Here is a 23,522-nt window from a genome sequence, read left to right on the forward strand (position 1 = left end):
GGCCACTGTCCTTGATGAACCTACCCCCCAAGCACCACACTTACACTGGAAAGTAAGTCTCCCATTTTTTCCTCAGAGCATCTCTCCCAGACCCTGCAAGGCCCAGTCCAGTGTCACCGCTTGTCCTTGCCTCTGTGCCCATACCCAGCCCCAACCCTGGTGAGCCTCACGTGTCACTCCAGGGCCCCGTCCACTCCCGCTCGCCCCAGGGGTTCCTCAGACGGATCATATCAAGCTTCTCTGACTTGAAGAAGGCCAGCAGGCCATGGCCCAGGCGCACCTTGCGCACATCGGTGACAGCGTATGCATGGCCCTTCACCAGGCCACATGCCAGGCGGGCCTCCATGTCAGCTGCTGTCACAGCCTGCAGGGCAAACACAGACAGGAGGGTCACACTGGGATCTAAACTAAGGCACTGGAGCTAGGCTAAGGAGCCACATCACCTCCTTCAGGTAGGGATGGGAACTGCAACCTCACAGAAAGCTCTTTGCTAAGGGCTCAGAACACCAAGGGACCACACACACACACACACACACACACACACACACACACACACACACACGAATGCATGCACGCACACCAGAGTATATTGGTGCCAACTTGCCCCACTGCAGCTGATTGCTATATATTTAGAATTTTTCACGTCTCAGTACATAGGCCTGGCTGGCCTACAATTCTCTATGTGGACTAGATTGGCTTTGAACTTAGGGCAATCCTCCTGCCTCTGCCTCTCAAATCCCACGTACTGAGATTACAGATGTGCGGCACCACGCTTGGTGGTAATACTCGGAAATGTTAAGAGATGCTTGTGAATACATAAGAGGAAAATGAGCTCGACGGGAGGGTTTATACCACGGAACTCAGCAGAAGGCACAAATCAGGGCTCCATGTCTCTAGAGAGCCAGCTGACCAAGCTCCGCAGAAAGCTAGCTTATGCTGGGTTCAATGAACCCACCTTTCTCCCAGCAGTGACTGAGCAGAGGACCCTCCTGAAGACCAGCTCTTGATCACTTAAAGGGACGAGAGACTCCCTGTCCTCTTCCAGCTTCCCCTTAACTTCTGACACTTTATACCTTGACAAAGTATCTCAAAGGCTGGGACACAAGAGCCTAAGGGAGTCTGAATGGGGTGTGAACGGTGTAGTGGGTATTGCATAGTGGCGGGGTTGGATTTGCGTTGCTGTTCAGCTCTGGGGAAGGGGAGCTATGCTCCCCACCTACTCCATCTCCCAGAAAGCCAAGGGTCATTATGATGAGCTGACTGGGGCCCAAGCTCAGTCCCACTCCCTCCCATCCAGGGCTTGGGGTCTTCCCTGCAGCCCCCCTACCTTGATGGAGGCACTGATGAGCCCGCCTCTGCTGTGCACCTTCAGCACTCGCTCAAAGAGCTGATTCCTCTTAGCCTCGTCAGTGGCCAAGTCCCCCTCGGTCAGGTCAATGGGTTCAGAAACACCACCTGTGAAATCCACCAATGCATCGGCCGTGTTGCCTCCGTCCAGGGCCTGGTAACAGCCGGCCAGCCTGGGGACAACAGGAAGGGAATTCCCAGCTCAGGTCTCCAGGCAGGTCTGAATCTTTTCACTCACACAGGAGCTGTCTGAAGCTGCAGGCTGCTACAGTCTCATAGCAAGGCAATTCTAGCTCAGGTCTTAACTCCCAGGCTCTCAGCCAGCTGCTGGTGGCGCGTACTTTTAATCCCAGCACTCAAGAGGCACAGGAAGGTGGATCTCTGAGTTTGAAGCCAGCCTGGTCTACAGAACAAGTTCCAGGACAGGTTACATGGAGTCAAAACCAAACCAAACCAAACCAAAACAACAACTGAACAAAAACAAAACAAAAAAGCAAACCAACACCTCCCAGACTGAGCACCACCACGGTAGGACTCAAATTCTCTAGGCTTTAAGAGCCCCATCTTCACACCAGTTGTCCAAATATCTATCAATTTTTCTTAAACATGTTAGAAGTTAATTTATCAGGCCCATACCTAAACATGATAGAAGCAATCTACAGCAAACCAATAGCCAACATCAAAGTAAATGGTGAGAAGCTGGAAGCAATCCCACTAAAATCAGGGACTAGACAAGGCTGTCCACTCTCGCCCTACCTATTCAACATTGTACTTGAAGTCCTAGCCAGAGCAATTAGACAACAAAAGGAGATCAAGGGGATACAAATTGGAAAGGAAGAAGTCAAAATATCACTTTTTGCAGATGATATGATAGTATATATAAGTGACCCTAAAAATTCCACCAGAGAACTCCTAAGCCTGATAAACAGCTTCAATGAAGTAGCTGGATATAAAATTAACTCAAACAAGTCAATGGCCTTTCTGTACACAAAGAATAAACAGGCTGAGAAAGAAATTAGGGAAACAACACCCTTCTCAATAGTCACAAATAATATAAAATACCTAGGCATGACTCTAACTAAGGAAGTGAAAGATCTGTATGATAAGAACCTCAAGTCTCTAAAGAAAGAAATTAAAGAAGATCTCAGAAGATGGAAAGATCTCCCATGCTCATGGATTGGCAGGATCAACATTGTAAAAATGGCTATCTTGCCAAAAGCAATCTACAGATTCAATGCAATCCCCATCAAAATTCCAACTCAATTCTTCAACGAATTAGAAAGGGCAATCGGCAGATTCATCTGGAATAACAAAAAACCGAGGATAGCAAAAACTCTTCTCAAGGATAAAAGAACCTCTGGTGGAATCACCATGCCGGACCTAAACTGTACTACAGAGCAATTGTGATCAAAACTGCATGGTACTGGTATAGTGACAGACAAGTAGACCAATGGAACAGAATTGAAGACCCAGAGATGAATCCACACACCTATGGTCACTTGATCTTTGACAAGGGAGCTAAAACCATCCAGTGGAAAAAAGACAGCATTTTCAACAAATGGTGCTGGCACAACTGGTGGTTATCATGTAGAAGAATGCGAATTGATCCATTTCTATCTCCTTGTACTAAGGTCAAATCTAAGTGGATCAAGGGACTCCACATAAAACCAGAGACACTGAAACTTATAGAGGAGAAAGTGGGGGAAAAGCCTCGAAGATACGGGTACAGGGGGAAAATTCCTGAATAGAACAGCAATGGCTTGTGCTGTAAGATCAAGAATCGATAAATGGGACCTCATAAAATTGCAAAGCTTCTGCAAAGCAAAAGACACCGTCAATAAGACAAAGAGACCACCAACAGATTGGGAAAGGATCTTTACCTATCCCAAATCGGATAGGGGACTAATATCCAATATATATAAAGAAGAGGGGAAAGGGAGGTTTAATGGGGAAGAATTCCTGCTGGAGCGGGGTGTGCAAAGATTTTGGATGTGGGCAATGGGGACAACATTGTGGGCAGCAGTTACTGGACAATGAACTGGGGGCTTAGCGAGAAGTACTGTGTATGTGTGTGTTTGTGTGTGTGTCCAATAAAACTTTATTTAAAAACAAAATCAAGAGCTGGAAACATAGCTACAAGATGCAGCACTTGCCTAACCAGCAGGAGGACCTATACTGCAGCCCCACTAGTTAGTAGAAATCACTGGCCACCAAGGGACCAGCTCTGCTTTCTTAGGGTTAAATCTGCAGGTGTCTTTTCCTGGATACGTCTTCCCAATTATTATCCTCTCTTCCGTGCAGGCTCTTGAACTCACACTCTTATGATTCCTCTCACTCTCTGCCACCTCTGACCGTCCCTCCATGCACAACCTCTAAAGACCTAGGAAGAGAATCCAGGGAGAGGCTCCTTCCAAGCTGACTGGAACCAGCTGGCACTCCTGCCCCAGATGTTCCACTCCTCAGTGCATCTGCTGGTGTTCATTCTGAGCCAAGTCTGACAAGAGGAAGACAGGCATCTGGCCCAGGGTCCACCATCCAGATGGGATCTCAGGGCCACATCCCAGGAGAGGCCCCCAGGGGAGTTTGGTGGCAAGTGCTTAAGGGTGAGAGCCACTGCCCTACACAGAAGTGTCAGTCCCGCCCAACTGCGGCAGGATGCCTGCCTTCCCCCGGGTCTCCGCCTCGCCAATAACAGAGCTAGTTGGCAAGGTTCTTGGGCCCAAGCTTTGACCATGCCGTGTGCTAGGCACCAGCCCCTCACCTCTCTGTGACAGGAGCCTTTCCTAAAGGCCCATGGGACCCATCAGCGGCCCACACTGGCCCGGTAACTCAGTCTGGCCATCCTACTCAGACAGCTCCACCTGGTCAACCCACCCAGCCACCCCGCCTGGCCACAGCCGCACCTACTTGGCATAGGCCTTCTCCACCAGGGCACACCAGAACTCATTTTTGGAGTTGGAATGGCAGTAAATGAGCTGGTTGTTGACTGTGGGCAGCCGGTCATCGACGATTACGTCCACCCACTCCCCAAAGCGCCAGAAGTTGAAGTGGAAGATGCCAGCATAGCTGTCAGGCTTCTCGGGGTTCCATTCCTGCTCCTTCCAGTCTGGGATGACCTGGGTGGGGAGAATGGAGGCATTGAGAGGCAGCTGGCTCCCGAGGAAAGGGGGGTGGTACATATGGCCAAAGAAACAGAACGAGAGTACTGGAGTTCATCCTTTCACTGCGTGAACACTGTGGGACCTGGTGAACAGTCTGGTCTTAGGACTTGGGTTCCATGTCCGTCAGAGCCAGAGACCCTGTCAGCCCTTTCTAGCCAGTGTTGTAAGATCCCACAGGCCCCCCTCCCTGCAAGCCTCCCTCACATCTGTTCCATCCACCCCAGCCACCCAGGCTGGCCCCAGGTGGATTCCAGCAGCCACAGCAGACTCTTGTCTCCCTCCCCACCTAAGCAGCTCTTCGCAGGTCCTCTGGCTTCACACCAGCACCAGTCCTCACCATCTCTGGTTCCAAGACACTGTATTAGCACTGATGCCCACAGTCACCCCGACCCTCATGCAGTGGCAAACCCACAAAATGGCACCACTCCACCAAGGTGCCTCCCTCCCTACCCAGCCTCACTTCTCTACCCTCTCATGGTTCCTCATCCAGCTCCCTGCCCTCACGCCTCACACTCCATCAGTGACCACTTCATTGTCCAGGAAGCCTGCCCTAACTCTAGACCAGACAAGGACCCCTATCCCTCAGCCTTCTTGGGCCAAGCACTTCTGTAAACTCTGCACTTTCGCTGGGTTAATATGTCAAGTGCCCATGTGGTGCTTCACCCAAGGTCTGCTCCTACCTCTACAGGGTCAGCTCTCTGCAGGTAAGGCTTGCTTTCCATCCACCTGGCACAGGTGCATGTATGTCACACATATGTTGACTGAATGAATAAAGTCATTTATGCATTAGGACTCTAGTATCTAGTATTTATGTAGCTCCTTGCCAATGGCAGGGCCTGGACCTGACACAAATTAGCTCACTGTAAATTTCACAGTAGCTTCACGGAGAGATTGCCATTGCCCGTCTCAGCCTGATAGATGGTTAAGGCTCTGAGAGGATAAGTCACTTATCCGGAGCCCACAGAGTTAGGAAAACAATAAAAACATGCTGTGGAGGCAGGTAGTTCTGGGTTTGAAGCTAAGATTCAAACCCAGGCCTGTGTGTTTACAGATGAGTTGTTTTGCAGCATATGAACTACCGTGTGGGCCCAGGGCCATGTGAGACATTGAGGGCCAAGATGACCCAGGCTTAATACAAGCCTTCAAGAAGCCTGAGTCTGGTGGGAGAGGAAGGTGCAAGGGGGCAAACATGGGATAGAGGGGAGAGAGTACCCTGGGAGCAAATTGGAAGCACTCCGGAGCTAACCTCAGCTCTGAGCACATGTTCTAGGAGTTGGCACATATGTCTTCCCCAAGACACAGGACAAATAGAGGTCATCTGAACCCCAAGAATCAGGCAGAGAAGGGGGAACACCTCGGCTCTCCAGGCCAGCATGACCAGCTAACTCTGCTGGTTATGAACCAAGCACAGCTGAGCCCCACCTGGAACTCAGGCAGTTCCTTCTGGAAGAAAGTCACTGTGGATCAGATAGTGCCCAGGCATGTAGGCGGGGGTGGGGGTGGGGGGGGGTGGCACACAGCTGCAGTCTTAACTGTGCTGGCCGTAGCCTCCGCACTCCACCCCCACCCCTTTAGGGATGTGTTGTTTATATGCTTATACTATCAACAGGGACACAAGCGAAGGAGAATAGTCTCTGGTGACACACTGGGAGCTAAAAGATGAAGATGCCAACTCTGGGGAGAGGAACTACCACCACTCCTCTGTACAGAGCACTGTGAGGTACCAGGCACAAGCCAGCTGTTTCCACGGTGCCCCCACCTCACAACTCTGCAGGATGATGCCTGGTAGAGGTTCTCACAAGCAGAGTTCTAATACAGGTTGCTTAGCAACCTGGGCCCAGGTCAGCAACCCGGCATGGTCCAGTATCATGCTGCTTCCTTTCCTCTCCTTACCTCTGTCTTCAGCCAACTCTGGCCTTTTGAAATAAAAGCTCCCAGGTTGGCCTCTGCTCTGACCCCTTCCCCTGGCTCCCCAGTTTGCTTTGAAGATAGAGCACTGGGTAAAAACTGGGGCCTACCCAAGGTGGGGTCATCCTACTGCAGATGGAAAAACTGAAGCCCAGAGAAGCTGCCCAAGGCTACAGAACCATAGAGAGCCACAGCAAGGGCCTGGCTCCTCCCCAGAGACTCTGCACTGGGTGCTCTGGACTGCAAGAGATGGGAGGAGGAGGAACCCTCAAAGGGCATGGGGAGGTATGCTGGGACCCGCAAGAATCATTAGTCAAACTCAAGGTTTTGGCACTGAGCCCACGGTGGCCCAAGAAGAAGCTAATGAGGCTCCAGGGCCAGAGTTCCAGAGTGAGATCTCTGGAGGCCTTGATTTCCCTTCCTGCATCAAAGCCATTAGAGTTAGTGTGTGGTGGGCACCACAGTGGCTTTCCACCCTCAGCCCCTCTGCTGCCTGCTGGGGGCTGGGTGGGAGGAGAGAGTGCCGACACATCTATCCATATGCCACATCTGGCTCTGCCACAGTCAAGGAGGACCCCTAGATATGCCCAAACAGAACCCACCTGAGCTTTAGGGAGGGAATGGCAGTGCACTGACACAGTGAGCATGTCTAAGTCACGAGGTCACAGTGACACCGAATAGTCACTACTGGAGGAAACTTCTTGAGATGGGAAATTTAAGGATGAAACACAGACCCGGTTTTTGTTGTTGTTGTTGTTTTGTTTTTTTGGTTTTTTTTGTTTTGTTTTGTTTTTGTTTTGGTTTGGTTTTTTGTTTTGTTTTGTTTTGTTTTTTGTATTTCATACCAGAGGGCAGCCAAACAGTAAGGTAAAGGTGGGTGTCTCTGCCTGCGGGAAAAAAATCCCAGGTAATAAATGAAGAAGGAAGGATGAGATTGGGTGACTTTTATTTTGAAGCCAGTGATGCATCGATGATTGTGGGTATAAAATCCTAGCACTGGGTTGTGGGGCAGAGGTTGGGGAGTTTGAGACCAAATTCCAGGCCAAGGGCTAGGAATATAGCTCACTGGTAAGTGCTTGCCTAAGGTGTAGGATGCCTGGATTGGCTCCCCGGCACCAAATTGATGTCATATCTCATGCCTGTAATCCTGGCACTTAAGAGGTAGAGGAAGGGTGAGTAGATATCCTGCACAGCCGCACAGCCAGCTCTGGGATGGCTGCATATATGAGATCCCAGCTGAAAAGAAAACAGAACCTAATGAAGGTTTATTCAGTGGTTCCATCACTGAAAGAGGGAGGAGGGGGAGGGAGTGGGAGAAGGGTGGGGACAAGAAGGCAAGATGTAACTTCTGAAGGTAAAAACAAAACAAAACAAAAACAAAACAAAGCCAAAACTGAATCTTATCAAGCCTCTGGGACAGACGCAGGTTACAGAGCCGGAGACCAGGACACTCACCCCGCCCCCGTGAGCTGAGCAGGCAGCCAACAGAGTTACAGAAGGCCAGAGCCGGAGACCACGACACTCACCCCGCCCCCATGAGCGTGCAGCTAACAAAATCCACCTCTGACAAATGACCCAGTTTCTTCAATAAATAAATTGCAGGGAAAATGAACAGAAGAAAGAGTGACTGGGCCATGGCTTTTACGGAGTTGTGTTTGGGTCCCACATAAGCAGACTGCCAACCCTGTGCATTTTTAAAACTAAAGCACTTAGTGTGCATCAAATCCCTCCGGACCCCTAATCTAAACCCGAGGCTCCCAAAGCTGAGAGGTTTAAGCACCGACTGGTGTGCAGAAGATTTTGAGTTTGAAGCTGGGGTTTTGGGGTTTTCAGATTCGGAACACTCAATGAGTAAAATGCATAAATACCAAAAAGTCCTGAAGACGAATTTTGGGTTCCAAACACTTTGGACTACTTTAAAATATTTTGGTTGCATATTAGTATTATAGTAATTATATGTGTGTATATATACATACATACATACATACATATTATATTAAAGTTAGTGATAAGTTAAAAGTTATAATATATTAACAAACAGGGGAAGTTGCCTGTATGCATGTCTGTGTGCTACGTCACCCCTGTCTCCTGCAGAGGCCAGCAGGTACAGACGTTTGTGAGCCACAATGTGTGTGCTAGGATTCAATCTCAGGTTCCCTGGGAAAGCAACAGTCACTCTAACTGCTGAGCCATCTCTCCAGCCATAGCGAGTCCCTCTCTTTTGAAACAGTACCCGTCAGCATTGGTGGAAGACGTGATGCTGGGAGGTGAGAGGAGTAGAGAGACTGAGAGTGGCCACTGTGAAGGGATGCTCTGTGGTCCCTACATGTCGCCAGGACACCAGTGCCTGACCTGCCAGTGGGAACCCTAAGGAGGGAAGTGGGGACACTCTGCTGACCTTCTTACCTCATGTCCCAGCATCTCCTTCTAGGCTCCAGAGAAATCTACCATGGCTAGCCAGGTGTAGTGGCACACGCCTTTAACCCTAGCACTCTGAAGGCAGAGGCAGACAAATATCTGTAAATTTGACGCCAGCTTGGTCTACAAAAGAAGTCCAAGACAGCCAGAGCTCTTTAACAGAGAGAAACCCTGTCTTGAAAAACAATAAAAACAAAACAAACAAACAAACAAAAAACCCTACCATTACTGCAAAACTCATGACACCTCACAGGGTATCCTCACTATGCCTGCCCTGCCCCTTCCTTCATCCCTGAGAGCTAACCAGGCAGCTGGGCAACCCTCTTGGTCCCAGCACTAGTCTCTTTCCCCACAGCCCTCTCAGTGAGGCTCCTCCTCGGATCCCTGGCACCTAGCACAGGGCCTGGCCCAGAACCAAAGCTGGAAACTGCTAATGCTGGTCAGAGTGAGGCCCCTAAGTCTCCTACCCACAACTCCAGGGCTGTTACAACTATGATAACAGAATGCCGTGGGAAATTTCACACCCTGTAGAGGGCTGTGGTATCTGCAGACATGTCAGTCTGAGAACCTAGGGGCAAGGAGGCAGATAGCTCCTGGGAAACCTCCCTCCCAGAGTCCAAGAACCTTCAACACTGCCCACCTCTCTGTCTCTCTGTCTCTCTGTGTGTGTGTCTGTCTGTCTTTGTCTCTGTGTGTACACGTATCTGTCTTTCTTTCTGTCTCCATTTCTGTGTGTGTGTGTGTGTGAGAGAGAGAGAGAGAGAGAGAGAGAGAGAGAGAGAAAGAGAGAGAGAGAGAGAGAGGGAGGGAGGGAGGGAGGGGGAGGGAGGGAGGGAGAGAGAGAGAGAGAAAGAGAGAGAGCGAGAGAGAGAGAGAGAGAGAGAGAGAGAGAGAGAGAGAGAGAGAGAGAGAGAGAGAGAGAGAGGCATTTAGGGTCTCAAGCTGAAAGGCTATGGGATGCAGACCTTCTCACAGGCCCTGGGAGGGAATCACTCAGCACAGAGAGGGTGCTCCACTGTGCCCCCTGGTGTTGAGTTTCCTGGAAAGCTTTCAGGCTCAGGCACCTGGCTGGAATCCCCCTTGGACAGCACCCAACTCTGTGTACAACTAGCCTTACGGGTCAAGAGTCCAGGGAGGGTGGCACTGCCCAGGCCCTGTGTGTAGTGTGAGCAATGTGAAAGCGTGTGTGATGAATGTGGGACCGGCAGGAGCTTTTCAGATCCCTGCCTTAGACCCCCAGGGCTGGCTTAGGGAATTTCTGAGCAACCCTGATGAAACGTCAAGGTTGCCAGGGGGATTCTGCGTTGCCTGAGTTGGGTGAGGTGAGACCCAGGCCTTTTTGAGTCCTGAACTTAGCAGGCCCTGCCGTAGGACTCCTCAAGTCTTAGCTTCTGATTTCACATTCAGATTCAGTGAATAGAGAGGCCAGGAAGGGATGAACCATCCCTGTGCCCCGGGAACAGTGCATCCAGAGCCCAGGGTGGGCTACACTGCTCTGGCCACAGCAACTCATGCTCATAGGGCAGGAGAGTGCTGGTCTTCCCTTCTTAGGCACAGTGTGATGGTCAGCCATCCCTTCAGCTGGGACATCTGAGCCTGATTATAGTGGGGAGAACTCTCCCCTTCACAACACCTGCCGCCATCAGCATTAGCCTGCTGTGCAGCCTCAGGCTATGCCCTTCACCTCTCTGAACCTTAAGTTCCTGTTCAGTGAATAGACCTTCCAACCCTTCTCTCAAGATGATAGAGTCTGTAGGCGTCCCTGGGACGGTAACAGCAGGCCACTGGAGAACAAACAACTTCCTGGGTGTTAGCTTTACTGACATTCTTCATTGGATCTCCCTGGCAACCAGTAAAGTGAGCACCACTTACTACCAGGGAGGAAAGCAGCCCAGAAAGGTTTCCTGGGGCCACACAGTAGGTCAGTGGCTGGCAGAACAGCTAAAGACACTGGCTTTCTGTCAGGCAGAGGGTCCAGGATAGCAGGACTCCTCGCTCCGTGATTCCCAGTGGTTTCCATGGCAAATGGATCGTATCCACTGTATGCATTCTGGGGACTGTGCCTGACCACTGCAGTTCACAGGGGCTGGAAGCTGGACTCTTCTCAATTCTGCCCCTCTCAGAGGCCAGCAGCTTCAAGGCTGGCTGGATGCAACGGATGGAGGCATTTGGGGAGGGTCATATGAGAACACAGAGGCTCCTGTGCCGTGCCGTGGGGAGGCAGCCTAGGGAGGTTTCTCTGAACGCTATGAGTAAGGGGTAATATAACAAAAGCTGAAGGACATCCCCTTGGAGTACACGGAAGCTAAGGGCATTTGCAAGCCAACCCATGGAAGCCTCTGGAAACCCAGCTTTAATGAGGAACCTCTTTCTCTGTAGGAAGCCATCCAAACAGACCTGGGTCCTCAGAAGATGTGAGAGAGTATCTTTCCCAAGCCCGCCACAGGAGGTCACAGTTGTGAGATCAAAGGTCCAGGAGCTGAAAGCTCAACTCCCAGTCCACGCCTCCATGCCCCAGGATAGAGGCCTCCTCCACTGGGCCTCAGCTGTCCCTATCCAAATACAGGCTGAACCCTGAAAGACCAGTGGGGCGCTAAGGTGATGCCACTGTCAGCTACCCCAATGCCAAGATCAGAGGATGCAGCACAGAACCAGACTCTATTTGGAAGGTCAAGCCCAGGAGAAGGTCAGGGGCTTCTAGAGGGCACAGCCAAACAGTGACCAAGACCAAGCTAAATTAGTATCAGTCCTACCCGCTACACTCCCCTGCCCCAAGCATAGCTTTAGCATGCTCTTTCATACCCTAGAGGATTGGTACCTGCAGGGCAGCCAGGAAACCTGGCTGACAGGTGAAACTCAATCCTCATGAGAGATCTCATGGCTCGGCCTCATCCTCAAGGCTGGCAGGGTGGAGTTGCTCAGAGCTACAGGGCCCATGAGAGAAGGATTCTGATGCTATGGGCTTGCAGCAAGATGTGCAAACCACACCACGGAGGCACACACACCACACCACAGAGGGGAGGGCACACAGTCTTTATTGTGAAACAGGCACAACAGAGACACTCATGTCCCCACAGGGCAGACGGATCCGAGTGAGGCAGAGTTGGGGCACAGGCAGTGTGAACCAAAGGGGTCTCTAAAGCTGTAGGGAGAGGTCAGGAAGAGAAGCAGAAAGGCAGAGGCACTGTCTGGGTGTGGCTCCCTAGAGTCAGCAGAGTCCAGAAGCACCGGCCAGTGCTTCGGCAAGCATGTTATGGAGCAGAGGCACCGGCTCAAGAGACACCGGTACCACAGCCTATCTCCTGCCTCCAGAATCCTGCACCTGAGCTGGGGTTTGCAGTCCTGGCAGCTCACCAGCTGGGACAGATCCTACCTTCAGTATGCCCGAGGGAGGCAGCCTTGAGACAGTCAGGGGACACTGCTGAGGTACCTCTGGCTGATGCTAGGTAACAGGCAATGGAAGGCTTTCAGGATGTGCAAGGCGAGGGACAATGAGACTTGGGGTAGAGCTGAACCTGCTAACTGTGCCACCGTTTTCCTGTCAGTTTAGGCATCACAGTCAGATAGCTCCAGCCCACTTCAGACGTCAGGCATCCTAACTGCCCCCACCCAAGCCTTACTTAGGGGTCTGCACTCCAGGAGAACAGCCAGGATATGCCCAGGGGGGTGACAGCAGGGCACAACACCAGCGAGCAGCAAATGCCAGCCTTCCTAACAGGGACATCACTGTTGCTAGCTCAGAGCCCTGGACCCCTCTAACTCTGCTACACCATTCGAGTCTCAGTCTCCCAGTTCAAAAAGCACTGCACCAAGGACGCCTCAGTCAGGATCACCTCCACCAAGTCCACAAGCCAGTACCAGCTCAATAATTAAACTAAAGTTAGCCTTACTCCTCACCAGGACTAGCCCTCAGGCCCACATCCATACAAATAGTTATGCCATCTCTCAATACCCATATGAGCGTGGGTGGCTAGAGTTGTTTCAGTTTCTACACGCTCTCTCACTTCTCCATAAAAACCAGGCCCAGACCTGGAAAAGCAGTCAGATCAAGCCCCGCTGTCATCCTGCCCAGTGTCTTGAAGGCCCTAAGGTCACAGCGGGCTGCTGCCGACACTGGGAGGAGAACCTTCCTGCTGCCAGAGGCTGGGCATTCGCCTCCTGGCTCCAGCTTTGGCCAGCAGGGCAAACGCCTTCTTGCCAGGTTCCCCGGAAGGTGTTCCTGTCCAGTCTCAGTCTCCCATCCCTGAAGGGAGGAATCAGTGCTGGCCGTTTGCATCTCTTGGTCAGTCTCTTTATCTCTCAGTCCCGCTCTTCACCACAGGGGGCCCATCCATCTTCCCACGTGGACCCAAAAGGCCTCTACAGTCTATAGTAGCAGCATCCGGCTTCTAGACTACGGAGCCATGGGACATCACTGTGAGCCGCAGCACTGGCACCAGGGAAAAGGAGGGGATGTAGCACTCGGGGGAACTCTGGCCAAGATGAGCACAGGAGGAGCAGCTAGAAGAATGTCCCCAAAATACACATGAGGAAGGAGATCCAGGCAAGGGAGAGGTGGGGCCAGGGGTAGGGCAGCCAGGGCTGTCATCAGAGCTGGTTAAACACCACAGAGGCCTTTAGGTTGGCAGGCTCCACGCCCTCGCCAAAGGTGATGAGGAAATACATGACCTTGCGGATCTTGGCCAGATCAGAAAGGCGCTCCCCAAACTCCAGGGCGTCTGCCTCATTCCAATCCATGGCGTCGGAGTCTTCCTTGCGCCAGAAGATGGCGGCGGGGTCCAGCAGCTGGCGTGTCATGAGGTTGGTGAGGTCGGGCGTCCAGTTCTGCGAGGTGCCCGTGATGGTGACCTTGCCGGGCTTGTCCAGAACCACGTTCCAGTGATCGAACTGCAGCTTCTGCTGCTGGATGAAATCGAGGCGGTAGACGGACTCAGCCGGCCGGATCAGCTTCTCACCATCCTGCTTCTTCTCCCCACGCTGCTTCAGGCTCTCTACTCGGAGCCGCATCTGCTGGGTCAGGTCCTGGTCCAGAACCAGCGGCATCTCCAGCTGCTGCTTCTGCGGCCCATCCTCTGCCATGGCCCAAGTGCTACAGCGATTGCCACTGCCACCACTACCACCAGCGTCAGGGAATCAAGTGGGCTGGATCCTCCGATGCCAAGAGAAGAGGCCACCTGAAGGCCCGCCTCCCTTTCCAGCCTTTCTGGCCCCACCCAGTTCTCAGAACAGGGGACACAGGAGTGTGTGTGTCCAACTGCCTCCTAACTGGTAAAGCTGTGCTGTAGGCAGGCTGGAGGGTGATGGGCTCCCTGGGGACCAGAGCACTGATATCAACTGCTGTGGCAACCACCTTGACTACAGTGGTAGTGGCAAGCTGGAGCTTTGCTTGTTTGTGAAGAATGGAATACTCCACAGGGCTGTTGGGAGATAGGTGAGGTTATAGACACATGGAGGTAACCGAAGACTGTCCAGGAAAGAGGTGGCAGGGCGGGGTAGCACCGGTGGCACACATTTCAGTTTTCTGTAGTCAGCCAAGCCAACTTTCCATGGTTGCCTCCTCCTCCGCACCCCCCACCCCACTCTGTCATAGCCCCTGTCAGGTCCTGTCAGGTGCCCTGGTGTCTCCCTCTCCTTTATCACCATCAGGACCCAGCCCAGCTGTCACCTCCCATCTGAACCTGCAGCTCTCAAATCCCAAATCATCTGCCAGACAGACGGCTGGCTCGGCTCCCAGAGGCCGTGGTTTGATCGATCCAACCACATAGCCACAGGATTGGCTCTCACGTCCACCAAAATCCTACCAGCCATTCCGCCTAAACTGATCCTCCACCTCCCGTGGGAGACGTGAGGCCAGGGAAGAAGCTGGGGACCTACAAGGGAATGTCAGTGGGAGGTGGAACCCAGGCAGTGTATGTGGACAGATGGCAGAACTGGAGTCTGTGAGTGCCTCTGAGTGGTGGAGACAGAGATGCTGCTGTCTCGGAACATCACACACACACACACACACACACACACACACACACACACACACACACACACACACACGAAAGAGGCATGGGGTGAGGTGTAGTAGCTGGAACCACTGGAACGGTCTAGGGGATCAGAAGTACATTCTATTGCCAGATGGAGGTCAACTGAACCACTCGGGGTTTGGGGTTATGACCAGCACAGAGCCCCATGATGCACGATGGGCAACTTGCCTGCTCTGTTCTATTTGTTTGTTTGTGTTTGTTTTGTGTTGTGTTGTTTGGCGCAGGGCCGCACTGTGTAGCCATCCAGGCTGGCCTCAGGCTCCCAGAAACCCTCCTGCTTGAGCCTCCCACGTGCTGGGCTCACAGGTATGAGTCACCACGGCAAACTGTTTTATTTTGTTTTGTTTGTAGAGTACTGGGAATTGAACTCAAGGGCTCTGTAACTGAACCACACGCCCTAGATCAGTTCCTTTTTATTTTAAGGCAGGACCTCAGTAAGTTGCCGAGACTGGTTTCAATCTCACAATCCTCCTGCCTCAGCCTCTCCAGTGGGGGTTTTGGGATGAAGGAGAAGCTCAGAGGTGTCAGTATAGAGTGCTCAGCTGGCACAGACAAGATCCTGGATTCAGACCCCAGTGCTGAGAAAAATCAACCTCAACCCCTGGGGTGAGCCCTTGGGGCCACTAGCAGCAATTCCCGAAGACAGAATTGGAAAGAGATGAGGTGAAGCTGCCTGCTCACCGGCTGGCCCTGGGCGTGAGCCTGAGAGCTGTCACTGAGGCAGTGCTACTTACGCTCTGACGAGAAACCGCTTCAGTGCTCCCAGCACTACACACTGATCTTAAAGAGTTTTTTCGTTGCATTTATTTGTTTATTTATTCATTTATTGTGTGCCTACATGTGCATGTGTGGACTCGTGAGGCTGGGGGGCAATCTGAGGGCGTCGGTTCTCTCCAAGCACTATAAAGGTCCAGGACTGAGGCCGACTGTTAGGCAACAAGCCCCTGTCTCCCCCAGCCACATGGCAAGCTCAGCTTGTGTCTGTGTGTTTGTTCCCATGTCTGAGGGAGTGATGTGTGTGTGTGTGTGTGTGTGTGTGTGTGTGTGTGTTTGTGTGAGTGTGAATAAGTGCAAATGAGTGTGTGGTGTGACAACTGGTGTGTATGAGTAGGGTGCTGGGGACACAAGCCCAAGCTCTGCCTAAGGCAGGCAGGTGCTTTCCCACTGAGCTGGCCCCCAGCTCTTGCTCTGTGTCTAGGATATCTCTGGTGGACCAGACGCCCTGACAGGGCAGGTGTTACATCTGTCTTGTTCGTCACGGTATGTGAGAACAGGGCTTGCCATGCTCAGAGGGAAGGGAGAGGGGCTCAGAAGGCAGAATAAATGGCAGGAATGCTGAATGAATGAATGAATGAATGAATGAATGAATGAATGAATGAATGACAAAAGGTGATTAAGGGACTCAGAGGTCTAGAAGGTGAAGTAGAGATTCTCTGAAGCGTTTCAGGAAAAGGCGGGGGAGGTCTAGACAAGCTGTAGAGACATCAGTAAGTGGTTGAAGGTCAACATGGACGGAGCCGATGCCAAGAACCAGAGCTATGGGGGTCAAGGGCAGAGGGCAGAGATTAACCTCATAGACACAATTATCTCCAGAAAGGCTGAGAAATTAGAAGTGGCAAGCACTTTGTGCCAGGCAAAAAGCCAGCACAGCAGGCTGGCAAGGACAGCAACATCGGAGGCTGAGGCCGAGAAAGCTGGCATCTGTGCAGACACTCACAGGGGGAAAAGTAGGGTCCGTGCATCCCGAGGGAAGGGAGAGGGGCTCAGCCTCTCCTAATGAGGATCAGAGCCATGAAACCTCTAGGGAGGCTTGGTCCACTCCTGAGCACAGGGGTACACCTTGCAGGAAGTTAGGGTGGAGGGTGTGACTGCTGTGACAGGGACTCACAGACTGCAAGAGCCAGCAATGAGCTGTGTGGTACGTTGTGGGCAGTGAGGGAGGAAAGACAAAGCTGTGCAGCCAGCCATGGACAGACCCTGTGAGGAGCCACCCAGCTCGGGAGGGCGGTGGGAGCTCAGGAGAGAAAGGCCACACACTCTAAAGTGGCCTCTGTGGTTGCAGGAGTGTGTGTGAGAACTCAGCACCAGCAAAGACTAGAAGGAAATATGGAGACCCCCAATGTCGCTGCCTCTGGATGGTAAAAGTCACCCAGGCCTTCTGTGCACGTCACATCTTCCAGTCCCTGGAACATCCTGTGCACACAGGATACCTTCAGTCCTTTGTCCATCACTTCTAAGTGACCCAGTCCATAACGGAGGCATGAGCTGGGACGTGGGAAACATTCGACTTGTTGTTGTTTTTCTTGTTATTGAAATGGAATTTAATCAGTAGGTCAAGCAAGCCTTGAACTCAAGATCTTCCTGCTGCCATTCCTGAAAACTGGGAAGTAATTAAACTGGAAACAAAAATTGTTGTTTGGTCTCAACATCCCCAGACTCTCCTTAACACTGCATAGGACTGTCAATCTCATGCCTCACTCCCCGCCCCCAGCACATGGACTGTCAATCTCATGCCTCACTCCCCGCCCCCCAGCACATGGACTGTCAATCTCATGCCTCACTCCCTGCCCCCCAGCACATGGACAGTCAATCTCATGCCTCACTCCCCGCCCCCAGCACATGGACTGTCAATCTCATGCCTCACTCCCCGCCCCCAGCACATGGACTGTCAATCTCATGCCTCACTCCCCGCCCCCAGCACATGGATTGTCAATCTCATGCCTCACTCCCCGCCCCCAGCACATGGACTGTCAATCTCATGCCTCCCTCCCCAACCCCAGCGCATATATGTCCTTGCTTTGCATCATGGTCACCGGCTGGCTCCTCCTCAGTCCCAGGCAGCTGAGAGTGGGCAGCAGGCTCATCCCACATTTGGAGCTGCACCAGGCACTGGAGAGCCTTGGCCTAAGCTGAGCCTGGTGACAAGTATTTAACTTTATTGCATCCTAACTGTGGTTTCTCGTGGCCTTGTCACCTCACATTCCACTTTCTGCCTTAGGGAACAAACTACTGAGTTGGGGGTGGCACACGTGGGGGGGGGGCATACTGAAGCCCAGGGAGCCCCTAAGAGAGGGTGCCTTGCAGAACACATGATTAGGTCGATGCACAAGGGAAGAGGGAAAGGAACCAAAGTGTGCAAGGAAGGAACTTCCAAACCCCCAGGATTCGTCCCTAGGGCGGGAAAGTCAGGTTCACCATGAGGCCAGGAACCAGCAGCCAGAACAGACTCAGCCTGGCTGGCTTTGACTGCTGTGCCCACCAGCCCCAGGTCACCTTGAGGTCTAGTAATAAAGGAGCAGCTTCCTAGAGGAAGGTGAAGTGTTCCAGGCATGACACCTCTGCATCTGAGGTTCAGCACTGGGAACGTACAGCTGGGTGGGGGGTTCAGGGTGCGACTCCCCTACTACCCTTCCAGGGAGAAACCAGAGGGGAGGCCCTGCAGGGCAATGGGACAGAACAAGAGAGGTGACAACAAACAGGACCCAGTCAGTGGGGACAGCGGGGATGAAAGGCACAGTAATGAGCTCCCCAGGGCCTCCTTGCAGGAACCAGAGGCTGTCACCACAGCAGCAACAGGAGGTAGAATGTAATTAGCCTCGAGCACCCAGCCTTGCCCAGCATCCCCTGCGGCCAAACTCCTGGAGACCACTGTGGCTGGACTCACTCAGCCCTGCAGGAGGCTGAGATTGCATACTGATGAGAAGCAGGCCCACCAACAGTCAGGCCACCTCCTCTGAGAGATAAATAGGGGGCAGGGTCTGGGAGGCCTGATAACCCATAGCCAGTCCTGGTTAGGCTCCAGTCTATCCAGACTATCAGACACCCAGGGAAAGGGGCAGCAAGGTCAGCTTTGGAGCCATGGGGCTGAACTGGGTTCAAGGTGGCGCAGCCCTTCCATAAGCTCTCTGGGCTCCCCCTCTGCTCACCACACCAGACTCAGCAGGAAGGGGCAGACTGGGCCAGCTATGACCCTGGGGAGCTCACCTCTAGAGGGGAGACTCAGATAAACAGGCAATTACAGGGCAGGGTGGAGCAGCACACAGGACCTCGCACCCCTCCAGCCTCAGAGTAGGGGCTGGAGGCTGCAGCCTTGAGGATGGTCCTCCACCCAGACAATGGTTCCTGCCTGAATCCTCTCTGGCCCTTGATTCCCACAACAGACACACCCTCTCTCATTCTCCAGGCTGTGAGCACGCCCACCATGGTCTTCCCATCCCTGTAAGCCATAGCACTGGACTCTATCTGAGCACCAAGGGCCCACGATGTGAGTTTGCTGTGACGCTCACAGGGACACCTACTGGGTGTCTAGGGTGCTGGGTGGCTAGGGGCTCCTGTCCAGGATCAGGAGAGGTTAACAGAGTGCAAGGTCTTGGCTTTGGCTAAGGACACAGCTCCCTCTGATGGCCAACGGATGCCTAGGAATACAAGGAAACATTTACCCTATTTCCATGTCCTGTTTCATGGAAACACTTCTTTTCTAATTTTAAAAACGTACTTATTTATTTACTTATGTATCAGGGGGCACATATTGAGGTCAAAGGACAACTTGTGTGTGTGTGTGGGGGGGGTCTATTCTACCCCTCCACCACGTGGGTCCTATGGACCAAACTCGGGCTTGAGAGCAAGGACCTTTCCCTGCTGAGCCATCTCCTCTGCCTGGAACACTTTTATGTTGTTCAAATAATAATTATTTTGATACAGGTCACTGACTGAGAACCACACTACCAAGAGTCTTATAAAAGCAGTATCTCTTCCTCCCCCTCCTCCTCCTCTTCCTCCCCCTCCTCTCTCCTCCCCCTCCTCATTGTCTTCCCGGGCTTTCAGACAGGGTTTCATACATCTGAACTAGCCTTGAACTCACTATGTAACTGAAGACAGCCTGCCCTCCCCAGGAAGGTGTTTCATTGAAGAACTGTATTTAAGAACTTGATTTAAGGTCTCCTGCTGGTGCTGCCACAAAGGTCCAAGTGGCAGGTCTAGGACCCATCCCTCAAGCCCCAAACCTTTGCCCCTGGCCCAGAACATCAACATCATGAACCCAGGGATCACAGAACATGGATCTGTCTAGACCACACCCTGCTGAACAACTGGGAAAATTGAAGCCCAGGAAACACAGCAACTGGCCCATGCCACCCAGCAGTTACTGAGCGCTGAGTGGTATCCCCACACCGAGATACCACAGGCAGTGTGCATATTTCACAGTATTCTCTGCCCCACAAATGCTTGCTCTTCAGTAGTGAGGAAGAGACACACCCAAACCACCTTGGGGATCCCAGGCTAAACAGGTGAGGAGAGGCCAACCTGCCAACTAGGATGCTCTGCCCACGCCAACACCCGGCTTTCAGGAAGCCACACTCCTCACTGATGCCACACCCGTTGGGTAGTGAGAGCCGTGGGCTATTTGATTAACCCCCCGCACCCTCCTGTCCCCAGGCCTCACCTTCTGCCAGAGTGACTCTCGGGAGGCCAGTGATGAGCAGGCAGCCACAAACCAGCAGTTGCCCACCTGGCCCTGGTGCAGGTCATGGGAGCTGATGCCATCTACGAAGAGCCGGGGATCGTCGCAGATATCCTGCAGAGATGGAGGGGAGTAACATGAGGAACTGAGGGAGCAGGTGCTCCTCCGAGGCAGGAAAAGGACAGCTGGCCCTGTGGAGGCTTACCAGCCCCTCCCCTACAAAAGGCAGGGGTGAGGCCAACTGACCCCTCAATCCAGCTTTCTGAAACTTCTTTCCACTAAGGTGTGCTGAGGAGTGGTGGCCGAGGAAGGACCTCAGAGTGCTGCACCCTGGGCCACCATCTTCTTGCCTTGCGTGGATCTCCCTGTCTGACCACCTGGTCTCCCCAGAGACCAACCACAGTGCAGTCAAGTGACAATCCTCCAAAAGGACTCATGGTGATCACAAAAGGAGGGAAGAGCTTTGGGCGGTGACGGGGTTGCTACTGTATTCTAAGGATGAGGAGTGGAAGCCCAGAGAAGAACAGGGACTTGTCAGAGCACAGGATACCTGGATGCTCGAATGGGCCAGAAATCCTTTGGATTTTTCTACGGAGACCAGAAGGTATGGCTGCAGGGGCATAGGACATGCTGGGACCCAGTCTAGGGCAGCGGCTGGGAGGAGTCTGGCAGCACTCAGGTCCTGCCCTCCCCCCAGTTCCTGGAAGCTTGGCTCACTCTCCAGGGCGGCCCATAAAGGCCCCCAGGGGACGGTTGCGGGGTGGGAAATTTACCGCTTTGGCTTCTGCACTGAGAGACACAAACTGAAATTGTAGCTCTCCGTCTCCCACAAGGCCTGACACCCTGCCGGGCCTGGAGACAGATTCTGGCTGGATCTCTGAGAGAGCAAATAGCCTAAGGGAGTTACATACAGTCACAGAAGCCTCAGAGCCTAATACTTCCATGTGGGCCAGGCTCCTGCAGGGCTGGGTGTGAGGGGTCCCTTCCCTGCCCAGGTTAAGTCTTCCCAGAGCTGTGAGTGTGTCGGCCTTCAGCAGGCCCACCCAAGCCTCCTCTCCATCAGTGCCTAGCTCCCCCAGAGCTGAGTTGAGGAGGTGAGAAGGTGGGGGACCGGGCACACCAAGACACAGCGTTATAACTCAGATATAGTGCTGGCACCATGATCCAAGCCTGCTGGCCCTGAGAACTGAGCACTCTGCCCATTTCACAGATGAGAGGTTGAGTGGATGGATGCCTGTGATAGAGCTGCTCCCTCCGGGCTTGGCAAGATCATCTCCATATTGAAGCAGCTGCGGTGACCCATGAGCTGGGACTATTTGCATTCCCTTGGGCAGGGGCCAGGGGAGGTGTTCACCAGCCTCATGAGCATCAGAGACCCTGAGAGGTCACCCCAGGATCTTCCTGAGGCTCCCCACCCCGAGTCCTGATGTTGTAACTGCTGCTCCCTAAGGAAAGAGTTGACTGGGGATGAGAGTCCTGGGAGCTGCCTATGAATGGCCCCTGCCCCTGTAACTCCAACAAACTCACTGGTTCTGAGTTTGGCTTGGACAAAACCCTTTCTTTGATCTGCCCCTGCTCTCTCTGTCAGGGGTGGATAGAAATGCCTTCATACCTGCCAGAAAAAAGTCACAAAATCAGTGGCATCTAAACAGAAGAGAGAACCACAGACAGATCAGGGTAGAGCATCTGTAGGAACACATTCTGGAGTGACACGCCCCCTAGCTGAGGGCCTTCAGACACTACAACCGAGGCTGAGCTTTCTAGGGCCAGGGAAATTCAGGCTGAGGCACACCCCCAGGAAAAATCCCAGGGTAATAAGCCTCTATGTGATAAGAAATTAAAAAGTTAAAATAGTTTAACCCTTAAATTGATTTTTAATTCTTTTTTTTTTTCGAGACAGGGTTTCTCTGTGTAGCCCTGGCTGTCCTGGAACTCACTCTGTAGACCAGGCTGGCCTCGAACTCAGAAATCCGCCTGCCTTTGCCTCCCGAGTGCTGGGTTTAAAGGCGTGTGCCACCACCGCCCGGCTAATTTTTAATTCTTAATTTTGTTTAATATTTTATTTTAAATTAAGCATTGAAAGTTTTAAATTAAATGATATTAAATTAATGAACTCAGCATCATTCCTTAGCACACCCATGCTATACGGTGAGGGATGGTATCCTTGTTGTATGGGACCCACCACATGGGAACCCCGGGGTCCTCCAAAACAGCTGATGGACTGGCTAAAGACTAATACCGCAGTCACTGAAAGAAGCACACATGGGACGGGTTGTTAAGAAGCTGCGGTGACAGCTGTGTGACCCTGGCTGAGAGTGACAGGACAAGCAGCTGTGGCTGAGTTGTCTGCCCAGAGGAAACCAGCCTGCCTAAAGGACAAAAATGAGCCAAAGTCAAATTTGTGTTTGGAAACTCCTGGAAGGCTTCAAGCCTGAACAACTGCTCAGCAAAGGGGTGAATGTTAGGGAGATGCAGGTGAGCCCAGGGCACCCACTTCTGTAGGGGAAGGGGGTGACTTGGCATGGGAATTCCCTGCAGTAAGGGCTGGGCGGAGCAACCTGAGGCCCCACAATGAGCTGTGGATTCTTTGCTTTCCCGCTGATATACGGAATTTTTGAGTTTTAACAGATGGTGGAGTCACATATACCTTGATTCATAGCAACCTCGGAATATATGGGGGTGGGTGGGAGTAACGAGTGAGTCAGGAAACGGAACCCTGAAGTTGAAAAATATTGATATTAACCTTGTTCTGAGTAGGTTGTAATTAACACCCACTCCAGATTTGGCTTATACATTTCTCTCCTGTAAGAGGGTAGGGGTGGGTGTACTGCGGGGACTCACCCTGCACTGAGATCCGACTTGTAAAGGCAGCCATGTGTGGCTGGGAAAAATGAAGAGACTACTGAGGTGGGAAATCTCAACTCTATCACTTTGTCTAAAGCCCTTTCAGTAGCCAGGTTATGAGGAGCTAAATAAATAAATAAAAAGTCAGATGGCTCATGGAAAATGAGTCTGGGTGACAGAGATCCAAAATAAGGTGGAGTCTTTAATTAACTTAGCATCATTCCTGTGTGGACATGTCTGATGTGCATGTGTGCGGGAGCACATGCGTGCCCTGGTCCTTCCACCTTCACATGGGCCTCAGGGATCAAACTCAGAGGTGGCCCCCATCCTTGCTCTTTAAAAGGAACAACCAGA

The 23,522-nt window shown here is 52.3% G+C and overlaps 2 protein-coding genes across 10 annotated transcripts in view; both read right to left on the reverse strand.

Moving 5' to 3' along the window:
• Capn5 (calpain 5) overlaps positions 1 to 23,522 on the reverse strand; it is a 57,388-nt gene that overhangs the window by 9,947 nt on the left and 23,919 nt on the right. For all 9 annotated transcript variants that reach the window (NM_007602.4, NM_001301250.1, XM_030242034.1 and 6 more), the window contains 4 exons: positions 20,307 to 20,438; positions 4,255 to 4,463; positions 1,328 to 1,520; positions 171 to 364 (listed from right to left, as the gene is read on the reverse strand). In NM_007602.4, the coding sequence (NP_031628.1) occupies positions 171 to 364; positions 1,328 to 1,520; positions 4,255 to 4,463; positions 20,307 to 20,438 (728 nt within the window). The remainder of the gene's footprint in view (positions 1 to 170; positions 365 to 1,327; positions 1,521 to 4,254; positions 4,464 to 20,306; positions 20,439 to 23,522) is intronic.
• On the reverse strand, positions 11,854 to 13,942 carry Omp (olfactory marker protein). The gene has a single exon (NM_011010.2). The coding sequence runs from the start codon at positions 13,911 to 13,913 to the stop codon at positions 13,422 to 13,424; it is 492 nt and encodes a 163-aa protein (NP_035140.1). The 5' UTR covers positions 13,914 to 13,942; the 3' UTR covers positions 11,854 to 13,421.

This window comes from Mus musculus, chromosome 7 (genome assembly GCF_000001635.26).
Source record: "Mus musculus strain C57BL/6J chromosome 7, GRCm38.p6 C57BL/6J".
In the NCBI taxonomy this organism is placed as follows: Eukaryota; Metazoa; Chordata; class Mammalia; order Rodentia; family Muridae; genus Mus; species Mus musculus.